Raw genomic sequence first — 14,839 nt, forward strand, 5'->3', positions numbered from 1 at the left:
TTGGATGTCAACGTGTACCTGATCATCGCCATCTGCGCAGTGTCCAGCCTGCTGGTGCTCACGCTGCTGCTGTACACGGCGCTGCGGTGCTCGGCACCGCCCACAGAGGGCGCGTGCGGCCTGGGGAAGCCCACGCTGGTGTGCTCCGGAGCGGTGGGGAGCTGGTCGTACTCGCAGCGGAGGCAGCAGAGGGTGTGCTCTGAAGAGGGGCCGCCCAAGACCGACCTCATGGCTTTCAGCCCCAGCCTGCCTCAGGGTCCAGACTCCACGGAGGAAAGACAACAGCCCTCAGAATCAGAGCACTTAGGAAAGGTGAGCCTTTTCATTTTTTTCCCTACCAATTCTAGAACTATTCCTGTTTTTATTTCTTATAATATATATTAATTATTTAGGTTCATAGATCTGCCGTTATTTTATATCATTATCCTACTATGCAATATGGGGTATAAATTAGATATCAGATTCTTGCATTGAGAATTGAAATGCTTTTCTTATTTTTACATCGTCAAATTCTACTCCAATTGACTTTTCCATAATTAAATCTATCCATGAGTAAAAAGAACCTTGAAGTATTAAATAACACTTTAGTAAAATTTAATATCACATGTAAATATTTTTCTCTCGAATTTTTTAAGATCACAATTGAAAAAAATTAAAGAATATGATTATAATACATATTTCCAATTTGCATAATATATTCATTATGTCAGAATATGTTTGGACATTTCCTAGATTATTCTTTGGATCGTGAATTAATTTATCTTTACCTATTTATGCAACAGTTACTTTTTTCTTTTTCTTGTGTTTGAAAACACCTTGAATGGATATTTTAATGCCAGGACCCTGTAAATTGTCTATCATAGGTCATTACAATACCTAAACTTAGGTATTTCTATTACAAGTAAAATAACCTGTCATTTGGGACAAAGATATCACACTTGCAACATCTTTGGAGTTTTAATGCACACTAGAGAGTTCGCTGAGGACAGAATACCTCTTAATTATGTTTAATTCAAAAATCTTAACATTTTAAAATCACACTGTGGCCGGACGGTGGGACTTTTTCCTCATACAAGTGGAGAATTCTAACCCAGAGTCTTAACATTAGCAGGCTGATCAGTATCAGCATCATTGGGTCAATGTATGAAGGTCTCATACTATGCTTTGAGATGCCTCACTATTATAATACTGTACATTTCATGACATTTAATAGTTACACTAACTGAAAATGGAATGCCAAGTGAAAATTTAGAAGAGTAGGTTTCATAATTATTATCAGGAGTCACCTGATAATTGATCACCTTCCTCTGTCACCTCACTTTAGGTCTGGGGTAACATTTTCTACGAGTCTGTAGGTTCACTAAATTTCACCTGGCGACATAGATATTCTTAAAGAAGTTGGAGTTTTTCCAAGGTTAAAGATTGGTATTTGATGACAATGTTTCATTTGAAACTCCTGTGTTGTCTATAGTTAACACACTAATCTAAAATGGTCTTCTACTGTTTGGTTCTTAGTTATTTGCTATTTTCCTCCCAAATATATGTGGATAGTGATGTATGATAGAAATAAGTTCCACTCAGTGATCTTAGCCTCAGCCATTTCACAGATAGGCCAGAACATCAATTTCCATCTCTAATCCGCTTTTAAAGGGTTTGAGGAGTTTGCTGGGGAAATCTTGAATTCCATTTAAGGATAGTGTATTCCTACAGGAAACTTCTTAGATCCTCCAAGTTGATAAACCGCAAGATGCAGAGAGTATGTATTTCCTGGTAATCAGAAATTTTCATCTGAGGCTTTTACAAAGAAAAATTAATGGCTTGGATAAGTGAGGAAGAAGTTCTTTCTTGGGAGAAGCCATCCTACCTAGAGTGCCATAACTTCTTCCCACTTCCTTGAGACTCCTGTGCAGAATGTATGAATGGTCAGGTGGAATTTGTCCTACTGGAAGGCTGGCCATTACATTTCTACCATAGGTAAATGATAAGCTTTTAAAATTATATCCAGGTGTTCCCAGATCTATTGGTCTATAAATTCTTGTTAGTTTCTTATTCTTATTTACATTTTTTAAAACTAAATTTGCCAAGGAAGTGACTAGATAAGAGTGGAAATTATTCATTGTTTCTTATCCACACATTGGCTCAACCTTCTAAACTCATAGTTCCTTTAGTATTATATTCATCTCCTGATAATAATTATGAAATCAACTCTTTTAAGTTCTCATGTGGCATTCCATTTTGCAATTAGTGTTAACTCTTAAATGTCATGAAATGTGTAGTATTATAATAAATTGTCAGGGGCATCCCATTAATATGAAGTCCATGCTGTTTTAAAATTTTAATTTTGTCTCTCATTTTAAAACTAGCTACAACCTTTCAAGATTCATCAAAGTATTAACTGGCAGATCGATGTCTATAATTATTTCCTAGATCCATACCTTTCGGAAATAATTTTTAAGTATTTCCTTACCTTTTCTTCATGAACTAGTACAATAGAATCAATTAGAAATTAATTAAACTTGATTATGTTTAATATGAGGAAACATCATTAGTGTAAATCACTTCTTTACTTATCTTGCCTGAGAGAGTTAATTTAAAATGTTCATTTATTAAAACATTAACTGATAATGTATTTTATTCTAAACATGGAAGATAAAAATGAGTAAAAGCGGTCCTGGTTTGCCTTCAATGAGTGCACTGATAAAAAATGCTGGTATGAAAACTTTTCTACTAATACTTAAATCATGTGTTTGATTTCATTGAAAAAAAATCTGGCTGTAGACAAAACTTGGGGCATTCTCTTACCTCCGTAAATTCAGCCTCTTTTCATGAATTTCCTCTGCTCTACTTCCAGGTGCTCAGAGAACTCATGCCTCTCATTGTATTCACAGAGCTCTTTAGAATATTTCATTGCCTAGTCTTACATATGTTGAGTAGTGACTCACTGTCCAAAGTTACATTTCTCTCATTACTGATTGGTTAAATCACCAATGCTTTCAAGTAACAAGTTTTAAGGAACTGGAATCCAGAAATTCATCCAGAGTGGAGATCGTCCAAAATGAGAAAAAAAAAAAAACCCACAATTATTTCATATGTAACTTTTTAGGATATTAAGGTAAATTCAAAAGTATCAATGGTATTGAAAATTAAAAAAATGAATATAATCTTGCTTGGTATAATGGGAATGTAACCAATATCCAAATCATACAGTATTGTCATGCAACAACAACAAAAAATCTACAAAAGAACCACAGTGTTAAAGACTGGCTTCTAATACCTTTATATAAATAACAGGTAAGAAAGCTAACAAGGATATAGTTCTTGAATAAAGGACACAGGAATGGTTTGTAGACACTCTACAGATTAATAAGTTTAAGTGAACATATTTTGTAAATTGACAATTCCCATAATAGTATTTATAATAACATAAAATATGTATATATATATATACACATTTTACAAACAATTCAATGTGTCTAAGTTTTGATACTCACAAATCTCAAGGAAATAATTTTTCTATAACATGTAGCCTTGAAGCTCAACCGGTTAGAAGCTTGACATCTCGAGTCAGACGAGATCCTACCTAAAAATGGTCAATCAGTGTTTTAAATTTACTTTTAATATTTCCACTTTCTTATTTGTAAAAGGTGAATAATATTAATACCTATCTCAGAGGGTTGTTGTGGGAATTAATGGAATAATGTCATTAAAACAAAGAGAACAGTGCCTAATAGATACCCACTACTGTTAATTAATGTACTGTATGTCATGAATTGGCGTAATTGAAAGAGCTGAATCAGTGTAAAAGTTTTAAGGATATATTTTGATAAAATATAAAGACTTTGAGGAGTGCTTGCAGGACATTACACCTGAAAATTGAAAGTTTGGGGAAGGTCAGAGTGTAAGGAAGTTAAATGCCATTTATTTAATACTTACATATTTAACCACATGATGTCGCTGTCCACCACGTCTTTCTCCACGAAAGAAATAGCGTACAATACGTATTCAGACGCTGCTTTTCCTCACCATCTCTGAAATATTGGTACAGTAAGGAGATTCAAGAAATGAAGAACAAGAAACTCAAACTGTTTTTCTAATTTTGGATAAGTATTAGAGAGACCCTATATTTGGAAAAGTCTTGCAGTGGTATTTTCCTGGCGAGGAGATCTGGAAACCAGCCGCCTGCTGCTCTCGCTTCTGCTCCTTGCAGCCTGAGAGGCGGGGAGAGGCCAGGTCCACTACTCCGTCTCCGAGGAAGCCAAACGCAGGACCTTCGTGGGCCACATCGCGCAGGACCTTGGGCTGGAGCTGGCGGAACTGGTGCCGCGCCTGTTTCGGGTGGTGTTCAAAGGCCATGGGGACCTTCTGGAGGTAAATGTGCAGAACGGCATTTTGTTTGTGAATTCTCGGATCGACCGCGAGGAGCTGTGCGGGCGGAGCGCGGTGTGCAGCATCCACCTGGAGGTGATCGTGGACAAGCCGCTGCAGGTTTTCCATATGGAGGTGGCAGTGAAGGACATTGACGACAATCCCCCTATTTTTCCAGTGGCAGTAAAAAAAAATTGTTTATTTACGAATCCAGGCATCCTGGTTCTCGGTTTCCGCTAGAGGGCGCATCAGATGCAGCTATCGGAATGAATTCTCTGTTGACCTACCGGCTTAACTCCAATTATTCTACTTTGGATGTTAAAAGAAATGATGAGGAGATGAAATCTCTTGGACTTGTGTTGAAAAAAACTTCTAAACCGAGAGGAAACTCCTGAGCGTCATTTAGTAATAACGGCAGTTCACGGTGGGAAACCAGAGCTCACTGGCACAACTCAACTCAAAATCACTGTGTTAGATGTAAAGGACAACGCCCCAGTGTTTGATAGGATGGTCTACAAAGTGAGATTATCCGAAAATGAGCCAAATGGTACCCTGGTAGTGATTGTTAATGCCTCTGATTTGGATGAAGGTGTAAATAAGGACATTGTATATTCTTTCAATACAGACACATCAGCAGATATTCTGTCGAAATTCCACCTGGATCCGGTCAATGGACACATCAGTACAAAGGGTAACATAGATTTTGAGGAAACTAAATCATATATAATCCAGGTAGAAGCAATGGGTAGAGGAAATCCCCCAATGACAGATCACTGCTCTGTTCTGTTGGAAATTGTGGACACCAATGACAGTGCACCTGAGTTGGTTATCAAATCATTATCCCTACCTGTATCTGAGGACTCTCCACTCGGCACTGTCATCGCCCTGATCAGCGACTCCGGTGTAAACGGGCAGGTAACCTGCTCTCTGACGCCTCATGTCCCCTTCAAGTTGGTGTCCACCTTCAAGAATGACTACACTCTGGTGCTGGACAGCGCCTTGGACCGTGAGAGCAAGTCGGCCTATGCGCTGGTGGTGTCCGCACGGGACGGGGGCACTCCGCCTCTGTTGGCCACGGTCAGCGTGTCCGTGGAGGTGGCCGACGTAAACGACAACGCGCCGGCGTTCCGGCAGCCCGAATACACGGTGTTGGTGAAGGAGAACAACCTGCCGGGCTGCCTCATGTTCACAGTGTCAGCGCGTGACGCGGACGCGCAGGAGAACGCGCTGGTGTCCTACTCTCTGGTGGAGCGGTGGGTGGGCGAGCGCGCGCTGTCGAGCTACATGTTGGTGCACGCCGAGAGCGGCAAAGTGTACGCGCTGCAGCCGCTGGACCACGAAGAGCTGGAGCTGTTGCAATTCCAAGTGGGCGCGCGCGACTCGGGCTTCCCTCCTCTGGGCAGCAACGTGACTCTGCAGGTGTTTGTGCTGGACGAGAATGACAATGAGCCAGCGCTGCTGCCGCCTGGGTTGGGCGGCGCGATCCGCGCGGTAAGCGAGCTGGTGCCGCGGTCGGTGGGTGCGGGCCATGTGGTGGCGAAGGTGCGCGCAGTGGATGCTGACTCGGGGTACAACACGTGGCTGTTGTATGAACTGCAGCCAGCGGCGGGTAGCACGCGCATTCCGTTCCGCGTGGGTCTGTACACGGGCGAGGTGAGCACAACGCGAGCCCTGGACGAGGCAGACGCGCCACGCCAGCGCCTACTGGTGCTGGTGAGGGACCACGGGGAGCCCGCACTGACGGCCACAGCCACCCTGCTGGTGTCGCTGGTGGAGAGCGGCCAGGTGATGAAGACGTCATCGCAGGTGTCGGCTGGCGCCGCAGGCCTGGAGGGAGCGCTGGTGTATGTCAGCGTGTACCTGATCATCGCCATCTGCGCAGTGACCAGCCTGTTGGTGCTCACACTGCTGCTGTACACGGCGCTGCGGTGCTCGGCGCCGCCCACAGAGGGCGCGTGCGGATCGGGAAAGCCCACGCTGGTGTGCTCCAGCACGGTGGGGAGCTGGTCCTACTCACAGCAGAGGCGGCAGAGGGTGTGCTCTGGAGAAGGGCCGCCCAAGACCGACCTCATGGCCTTCAGCCCCAGCCTTCCGCTTTGTCCAGAAAGGGGAGGTAGAAATGAGCAGCTGGATGTGGATATTGATCTTTCTTCCAAAGTAACTTTTCCATATTCTTCCAAAAACGTCACTTTTTAAATATCCAATATCTTCACCCCATTTGAAAGCTTTTAACAGTTATTATGTTACTCTTGGAAACCCTGGTGGTGTAGTGGTTAAGGGCTACGGCTGCTAACCAAAAGTCAGCAGTTCGAATCCACCAGGCGCTCCTTCGAAACCCTATGGGCCAGTTTTACTCTGTCCTATAGGGTCGCTATGAGTCGGAATCGACTCGACAGCAACGGATTTGTTTTTTTTTTTGTGTGTGTTTTATGTTACTCTTACGTTTACAGTAATTAGAGTTTTTCAGTTACGGCTTTTGCGATGAAATTATCTTTAGATTTCTTGTGACTAATACTTTTGAACCAAATGAGCAATAAGTAGTGAGATCCACACTTGTAGGTTTTTTTTTTTTTTTTTTTTTTTTAAAGTAAATGGTGTAGCAGAATCATGTAATAGTTAAAAGTTTGGGTACAAACCTGAATTTCTTTCTTGGATGAATTTTATCGTTTAGAGAATTCGTCTCCAAATTTCGGTATCCTAATACCTACACAACAGAACCCTGGTGGTGCAGTGGTTAAGAGCTTGACTACAAAAAGGTTGGCAGTTTGAATCCACCAGCCAATCCTTGGAAACTATGAGGCAGTTCTACTCTGTCCTACAGGGTCACTTTGAGCCGGAATCAACTCTACGGCATTGGATACAGGTAATACCTACACAATGGTGCAATAGCTTTTGCCACTTTTTATTTGGACTTCCTACAATATGTTAAACTCATAGCCATGGGGTCAATTCTGACTCATAGCGACCGTATGAGTCAGTGACCCATTTTATGAGTTAATCCTAAATACTCAACACTCACTTTTATTAAGCTTTTACACCTTCACTTATAAATATTAATTTGTTAAACCTATTGTCTTTTATGAAGTCTTTTTTACTTTCTTATTCACTTGTTTGGAGTATGAGTCTCCCCTTTCTACTTGAATATGATTTGTTTTAAACCTGTGTTCTCATCTCGCAATACTTTTAATTGTATTTTTTAAAAACCAGAATAATAATTTTATTGCTTTTAGAATTGTATCTTTGTCCATCATCAGTTTCTCACTACTTTTATTGGTAAGCCTTGAAAAAATCAATAGTAAATAAAAATGTAATACTCCTTTTAGTAAATCATCATTTAGAAAAAATTCTTGCAGTTAAGAATATTTTAATCATGTTAAGGATTATGTTCATCCAGAATAATTTGTTGAGAATAATACTATATATACTAGTTTAAAACTACCTACTACTATTGCCTACAATATTAAGGATGTTTGTGTTAAATAAGGAGCCCTGGTTTTGAAGTGGTTAAGAACTTGACTGCTAACCAAAAGGTCAGCAGTTCTAATCCACCAGCTGCTCCTTTGAAACCCTTTGGGGGCAGTTCTACTCTGTCCTATAGGGTCGCTATGAGTTGGAATTGACTCAACAGCAATGGGCTTTTTTTGTTTGTTTGTTTGTTTGTTTTATGTCAGATAAGTTCAACAAATCAATGTTACCACTGGTGACATTCCTCTGAATACCACCCTGTCTAGTAATGTTAGTCATGCACTAAGTACACCAGGATATGGGGACTTTGATTTTCAAATCCAGCTCTCTTCTTGAAATTCTTGACTAGCAAGACTTTTTGCTAATAAGACATTTTGAAGACTTTGAGTTTCTTCTGTTTAGAAACATACTGCTGCTGTAGCAAGTGAATATTGATTGTTGTTGAGTGCTGTCGAGCCAATTCTGATTCATAGTGACCCTACAGAACAGAGGAGAACCACCCATAGGGTTTTCTTGGCTGTGATCTTTATGGAATTAGATTGCCAGGCTTTTTTCCCATGGAGCCATTGGGTAGGTACAATCTGCCAACCATTCAGTTAGCAGCAGAGCGCTTAACCATTGGGCCACCAGAGCTCCTTGAATACTGATTAGCTACCAAACAAATATACTTTTCTATTCTGTTGCATCTCTCATTTATGCATTTGATTATTTTGCAAAATAAAGTGAATGGATAGGGAGTCCTTTTCACTTTCTTCCAGTGTGTTGGACACCTATCATCATTTTGTACAAATCTACAGTTTCAGTTCCAAAACAGTTAAAATACTGATTTATGTTTTGATTCAGATTTTTTTTTTTTTTGTGAGTGTGGCTCTTCATAGAGAGAGCCTAAAGGTATTTTCACTATATTGATTTTTTTTTTTTTTAGAGAAATAGAGAAGAAAGAGACTTATGACCATTAGAGGCAAAGCAAGCTAGAAGATGGCCACTATTATATTCTTCTATATTAAGTTTGTTTATCAGGAAAGTGCATTGTCTTCTATTTATTGGGAAGTCTTCATTGCCCATTAAAACACAGTGTCTCAAAGATCATGACTTCCTTGAACTGGAATGAAAATGAAGCTAAAACCCAAGTTTTCAATATGGAAATTGAAATATATATTAATTAAGGGAATGTCTAAAGAGAATATTTTTGTATCTGTACAAAATTACAGAGGCCTCTGAGACATCATATTTTCCTGACATTTTAAGTATCTCTAGAGCATTCCTTCTTATAGAGATCTAACTTTATCTCCTTTTGGAAAAATTTCTCAAGTGACTCATTAATCCTGAGTGGGGTCAGGACTAGCTATGTTACCACCACAAATTAATTAATTTTATTAGGCAGGTGAAGAGAACCAGAAAAATTTCTATTGGGTAAATATTCAGCAAACATTAGATAAGTACCTCTGAGCTATTAAAATATTAAGAGCCAACACTTCCCTATAAAAATTTATATTACAGAAAAGGAGAATAGGTCATATATACCCAAATATCTACAAAAGAGAAATGAATATAATAAATGGCCCGAGTGATTCAATCTGGGTTCTACTGTATATAAAAGACGGTAAAGATGCCTGCCCAGTTGTTTTGATCATGAAAATCTTCATGGTCAGGGGAGTTTTAAGTGATTATAAAATGGGGAAAATTGCTTTGTGAAGAGTTTGGAAATGATGGGTATTTAGGCAAGAGATGAAATGTGTATGTTTGCTTACTAAAAAATGTTCTTTGAAACAGGAGATTATTCAGTTTGAATAAAATATATAAGCACTGTAGGAGAAAATAGAAGTTTAGGCATACTAAAGTCTGGAGAACAGTTAGCTATTTATAAATCAGAAGGAATTTAACAGACAAAATGAAAATACCAACCTTGCTCATGGGAGGTGAATGGATTCCAGTGAACAAACTTATTTGGAATACTTTTCCACACAATCTATTTATTACAACTTTCTACTTCCTTATTAAAGCTTCCTTGCTCTTAGATGACTTTTAAAAAAGTTCAATTAAGTGCTGATGATCTTTGATTCCTTTTACAAACGTTTGCAAATTTCTCTTTCAATGGCTTATTTTTGGGATCAGAGGTTCCCTAAAGATCAGTTCTCTCAAGTTTTCAACAACAGGAATACAAAATCCAAGGACAAAGAGAGTGTCATCATTAATGACAACACAAAGAATCTGTCATGAATTTACCTGATCAGCACTACAGTTGGATCTTTGTAAATACTTAAAACCCATGTTCTTCCACTGTTGTAAAAGTTGCCCTTGTACACTCAATCGGTGGTACAAAATGTGCACCTTGTCTGTACAAAATGTGGTGCTATTCTCCAACGACGTTAACAGTATGCAGAGAAGCTGAAAGTAAAATAAAACTTACAGTAGAACGTGGATTTCAAGAATCGTTACTGTTTGGAGCCATGTGATGTCACTCTCCACCATAAAATAGATCTGACAGAAGAAAGAAAAATCCCTTCTCACTGGAAAGGAGCTGCAGCCACCATCTGAATGCTGGAAAATGGAGGATGTATCAGCGCTGGACTAACCAGTCAGAAGTTTTCTTCTGACTTTGAGAAAAGATTCCTTAATCAGAATAAAATACTGAGTGCTTACGATGCAGTTTTCCTGGGGAAGCGGCCTCGGATTCCGGCGTCTGCTGTTACTGCTTCTGCTCCTCGCAGCGTGGGGGGCGGGGAGAATCCAGGTCCACTACTCAGTCCCCGAGGAGGCCAAACACGGCACCTTCGTGGGCCGCATCGCGCAAGACCTGGGGCTGGAGCTGGCGAAACTGGTGCCGCACCTGTTCCGGGTGGCGTTCAAAGGCCATGGGGACCTTCTGGAAAAATCTGCAGAACTGCATTTTGTTTGTGAATTCTCGGATAGACCTCGAGGAGCTGTGCGGGCGGAGCGCGGTGTGCAGCATTCACCTGGAGGTGATCGTGGACAGGCCGCTGCAGGTTTTCCATGTGGAGATGGAAGTGAAGGACGTAAACGACAACCCGCCGGTGTTCCCGACGACACAAAAGAATCTTTTTATCACGAAATACAGGCCGCTTGACTCTCATTTTTCGCTAGAGGGCGCGTCCGATGCAGATATTGGGGCCAACGCTCTGCTGACTTACACACTGAGCCCCAGTGAATATTTTTCTCTAGAAAAACCATCCAGTAACTTGCAGGTAAAACGTCTCGGGCTTGTATGAAGAAAACTTTTAGACAGGGAAGAAGTTCCCGAGCTCTTTTTAGTGCTTACGGCCACTGATGGGGGCAAAGCCAAGCTGATTGGAACCGTTCAGTTAGTCATCACAGTGCTTGATGCCAATGACAACACCGCAGCTTTTGACAGAACACTCTATACAGTGAAATTACCAGAAAATATTTCTAATGGAACGTCAGTAATTAAACTAAACGCTTCCGGTTTAGACCAAGGCTTGAATGAGAATATTATTTATTCATTCTCAACTGATACTTCACCAAATGTGAAATCCAAGTTCCACATAGATCCGATTACTGGAGAAATTATAGTAAAGGGATATATAGATTTTGAAGAAAGCAAGTCCTATGAAATTCTTGCAGAGGGTGTTGGTAAGGGACAGCTCCCACTCTCTGGCCATTGTACAGTTATGGTGGAAGTTGAAGACAAATGATAATCTTCCAGATTTAGAATTCAAATCTCTGTCACTTCCAACCAGAGTGGACGCTCCACTGGGCACTGTCATCGTCCCGATCAGCGTGTCCAACTGTGACTGTGGTGCCAACGGGCAAGTGACCTGCTCCCTGATTCCTCATGTCCCCTTCAAGCTGGGATCTAACTTCAAGAATTAATATTCGCTGGTGCTGGACAGCGCCCTGGACAGCGAAAGCATGTCGGACTATGCGCTGTTGGTGACAGCATGGGATGGGAGTTCACATTCTCTGTCAGCCATAGCCAAAGTGTCGGTGGAGGTGGGCGATGTGAACGACAATGCCTCCACTTTTACACAGCCCCATTACACTGTGTTCGTGAAGGAGAACAACCCGCCGGGCTTCCACATCTTCACAGTGTCTGCACACGACGCGGACGCACAGGAGAACGCGCTGGTGTCCTAATCGCTGGTGGAGCGGCGGGTGGGCGAGCGCGCGCTGTCGAGCTACGTGTTGGTGCACGCCGAGAGCTGCAAGGAGTCTGCGCTGCAGCCGCTGGACCACAGAGAGCTGGAGCTGCTGCAGTACCACGTGAGCGCGCGCAACGCGGGCTTTCCGCATCTGGGCTGCAACGTGACTCCGCAGGTGTTCGTGCTGGACGAGAACGACAACGCGCCAGCGCTGTTGCCGCCTGGGTCAGGCGGCGAGATCGGCGCAGTGAGCCAGCCGGTGTCTCGGTCTGTGTGCCCTGGCCACGTGGTGGCGAAGGTGCGTGCGGTGGACGCAGACTCCGGCTACAACACGTGGCTGTCTTACGAGCTGGAATCGGCAGCGGACGGTGTGCGCAACCTGTTCCGCGTGGGTGCGTACACGGGCAAGGTGAGCACGACGCGCGCCCTGGACGAGGCAGATGCTCCACGCCAAAGCTTGCTACTGCTGGTGAGGCACCACGGGGAGCCGCCGCTGGTGGCCACGGCCACAGTGCAGGTGTCGCTGGTGGAGAGCGGCCAGGCGCTGAAGACGTCATCGCGGGCGTCGTCTGGCTCCTTTGGCCCCGAGGCGGCGCTGGTGGATGTCAGCGTGTACCTGATCATCGCCATCTGCGCAGTGACCAGCCTGTTGGTGCTCACACTGCTGCTGTACACGGCGCTGCGATGCTCGACGCCGCCCACAGAGGGCGCGTGCGGATCGGGAAAGCCCACGCTGGTGTGCTCCAGCACGGTGGGGAGCTGGTCGTACTCGCAGCAGAGGCGGCAGAGGGTGTGCTCTGGAGAAGGGCCGCCCAAGACCGACCTCATGGCCTTCAGCCCCAGCCTCCCACCCTGTCCTATTGCAGCGAATTTGGGCGAACTTCAGGGTTTAAATGAGGATCATTGTGCCAGAGTAAGTGTGAATTTTCATAATTAACAATTAACACTTATTCATTTGGAATTTTCACAATTCTTTCTCCTAGGTCTATTTTTTACCCATCTACATATTTCAGGATATTTGCAAAGTATTTGTGTCTCTTAGTTTTATTTGTGTTCATTATTGAAATCTCATTGGCATGTTATAATTTAATTTTAAGTGGAATAAGACTTTATTAACTACATTCTACATTTTAAGTTTTCTGTCTTCAATCTCAAACTTTCCTTGAATAAGTACACTTATGGTGTATGCTTTATTGACATAGGTGGAAGTATTTTTTTCTGAGTAATAATCTCAAATTTTCATTTCTTTGCGTCTGAACTTCCTTAGAGTTATTTTGCATTTATTCATTTTTGAATATATTGACATTTTAACCACCTTATCATTTTCCTTTTCAAGTATTATCTGTGGATGATTTTTATTTAGCCAACATGTTCAATTTGTCAATGTTGTATAAAAATTCCTCCCTTCATAACTTATTTTCTAAACTCCTCTTTTGGTCTGATGATCCCAGGAGACACTAGGGTTCATTTATTGTTGCTTTTTAAATCCATTTAGGGATAAAGGACAGAACAATAATTATCAGACTGAATGTTTCTGATTGGGATGAAGGAGCGAATGGGGAGATTTTATGCTCTTTCAAAATCCTTGTTTCACCAATGAGTGTTGCCTGGTTTATGATAGATAGATCCAAATACTGGAGAAATTCAAGGGGATTTTGGCTTTGAAAAAGTATATTCCTATAAAATCTGCTTTCCTCTGAGACTGTAACTCTTACATTTATGTTTGAATTTCATTAGGGGTTCTTTTCATACAGAGTCAGTTTAAACTTATTTGTTCTATATTAATGCTTTTCTCTATGCTGTATAATGATTTTAAATATTCACTATTTCTTTACAGGAAGACAGCATAGAGTAGTAATTAAGTGTTGTGAGTTCTGAAGTCATTCTCCCTTGATTAAATTCCACCCCTACCAATTTTATTTTGCATAGCATTGGATAGATTACTTAAACTGTCAGTTCTCAGTTTCCCACCTGTAAAGTTGGGATGATAAACAGCAGTACTATAATAGGTAATTGTTTTGAGTATTTAGTAAGTTGATACTTGTAAGGGGTTTATGATAGGGTTTTCCTAATAGTAAGTGTTTAATAAAATTTAGCTATTATCCTGAAGAGGAAAAAGAAAATCTAAAATATCAGAAAGGAATTGTTATGGCTTCAAAGTTGCTTTATTTTATGTCAAGATTTGTTATTCATAAAAACCAAAAAACAAAACCCATTGCCATGGAGTTGATTCTGACTCATAGCGACCATATAGGACAGAGTTGAATTGCCCCATAGGGTTTCCAAGGAGTGGTGGGTGGATTCAAACAGCCAACTTTTTGTTTAGTAGCCAAGCTCTTAACTACTGTGCCTCCAGGGCTCCTTGTTATTCACAGAGAGGCCATAATTATCAGTTTAATCCTAGATATCTCAAAGATTTTGAATGCTATGTGCTAGACTAAAAAACTAATTGAAAACCAGTTTTTCAGAATTGAAATTCAAATGATGATTTTGGCAGTTGGAAAGCTTTTTGGATTCAAAAAAGACATTTAAGCTGCAGCACCCTCAACGTTTTTCTGAAGGTAGTTTTAACTTATCACTTTGGTCATCGCTTCCCAGGAAAAATTAGACTATCTGAAGCTGGAATGCTGTGTATTCCCATACTTAAAAGTTGCCCAAGGTCCATCACAGGCCTAAGTTGGGGTTTGGACTTCCATGTGCTCATTTTCCATTCTTGAAATAGCAGAAGTCATTGATAGTGTTTTGTGTTTTTTTTCCCCAAAAGAATTAAGTACACGATAATTTTAAACACATACTTAAAAGTGACAACGTACACTGTAGTTCTACTAAGCAATAAACAATACCATTTCTATAGATACTGATATCTAACAATCTTTAAAAAGCATGCT

At 41.4% G+C, this 14,839-nt stretch overlaps 2 protein-coding genes and 1 pseudogene across 2 annotated transcripts in view; all 3 read left to right on the forward strand.

Annotated features, from left to right (window-relative positions):
* Positions 1-384, forward strand: part of LOC101345221 (protocadherin alpha-2) — a 2,511-nt gene extending 2,127 nt beyond the window's left edge. Inside the window, exon 2 of the mRNA XM_023735517.1 lies at positions 1-384. Coding sequence (XP_023591285.1) covers positions 1-384 — 384 coding nt within the window.
* A 164-nt stretch (positions 385-548) lies between these two features.
* LOC111821371 (protocadherin alpha-3 pseudogene) lies at positions 549-6,561 on the forward strand (annotated as a pseudogene).
* A 3,898-nt stretch (positions 6,562-10,459) lies between these two features.
* On the forward strand, positions 10,460-13,723 carry LOC101345471 (protocadherin alpha-4). Its single transcript, XM_004391242.2, is given in 3 exon segments — positions 10,460-10,701; positions 10,703-11,497; positions 11,499-13,723. Coding segments are annotated over 3 exon segments (2,412 nt in total). The 5' UTR covers positions 10,460-10,474; the 3' UTR covers positions 12,889-13,723.
* The last annotated feature ends 1,116 nt before the right edge of the window (positions 13,724-14,839 follow it).

Source organism: Trichechus manatus, unplaced genomic scaffold (assembly GCF_000243295.1).
Source record: "Trichechus manatus latirostris isolate Lorelei unplaced genomic scaffold, TriManLat1.0 scaffold00080, whole genome shotgun sequence".
NCBI lineage: Eukaryota > Metazoa > Chordata > Mammalia > Sirenia > Trichechidae > Trichechus > Trichechus manatus.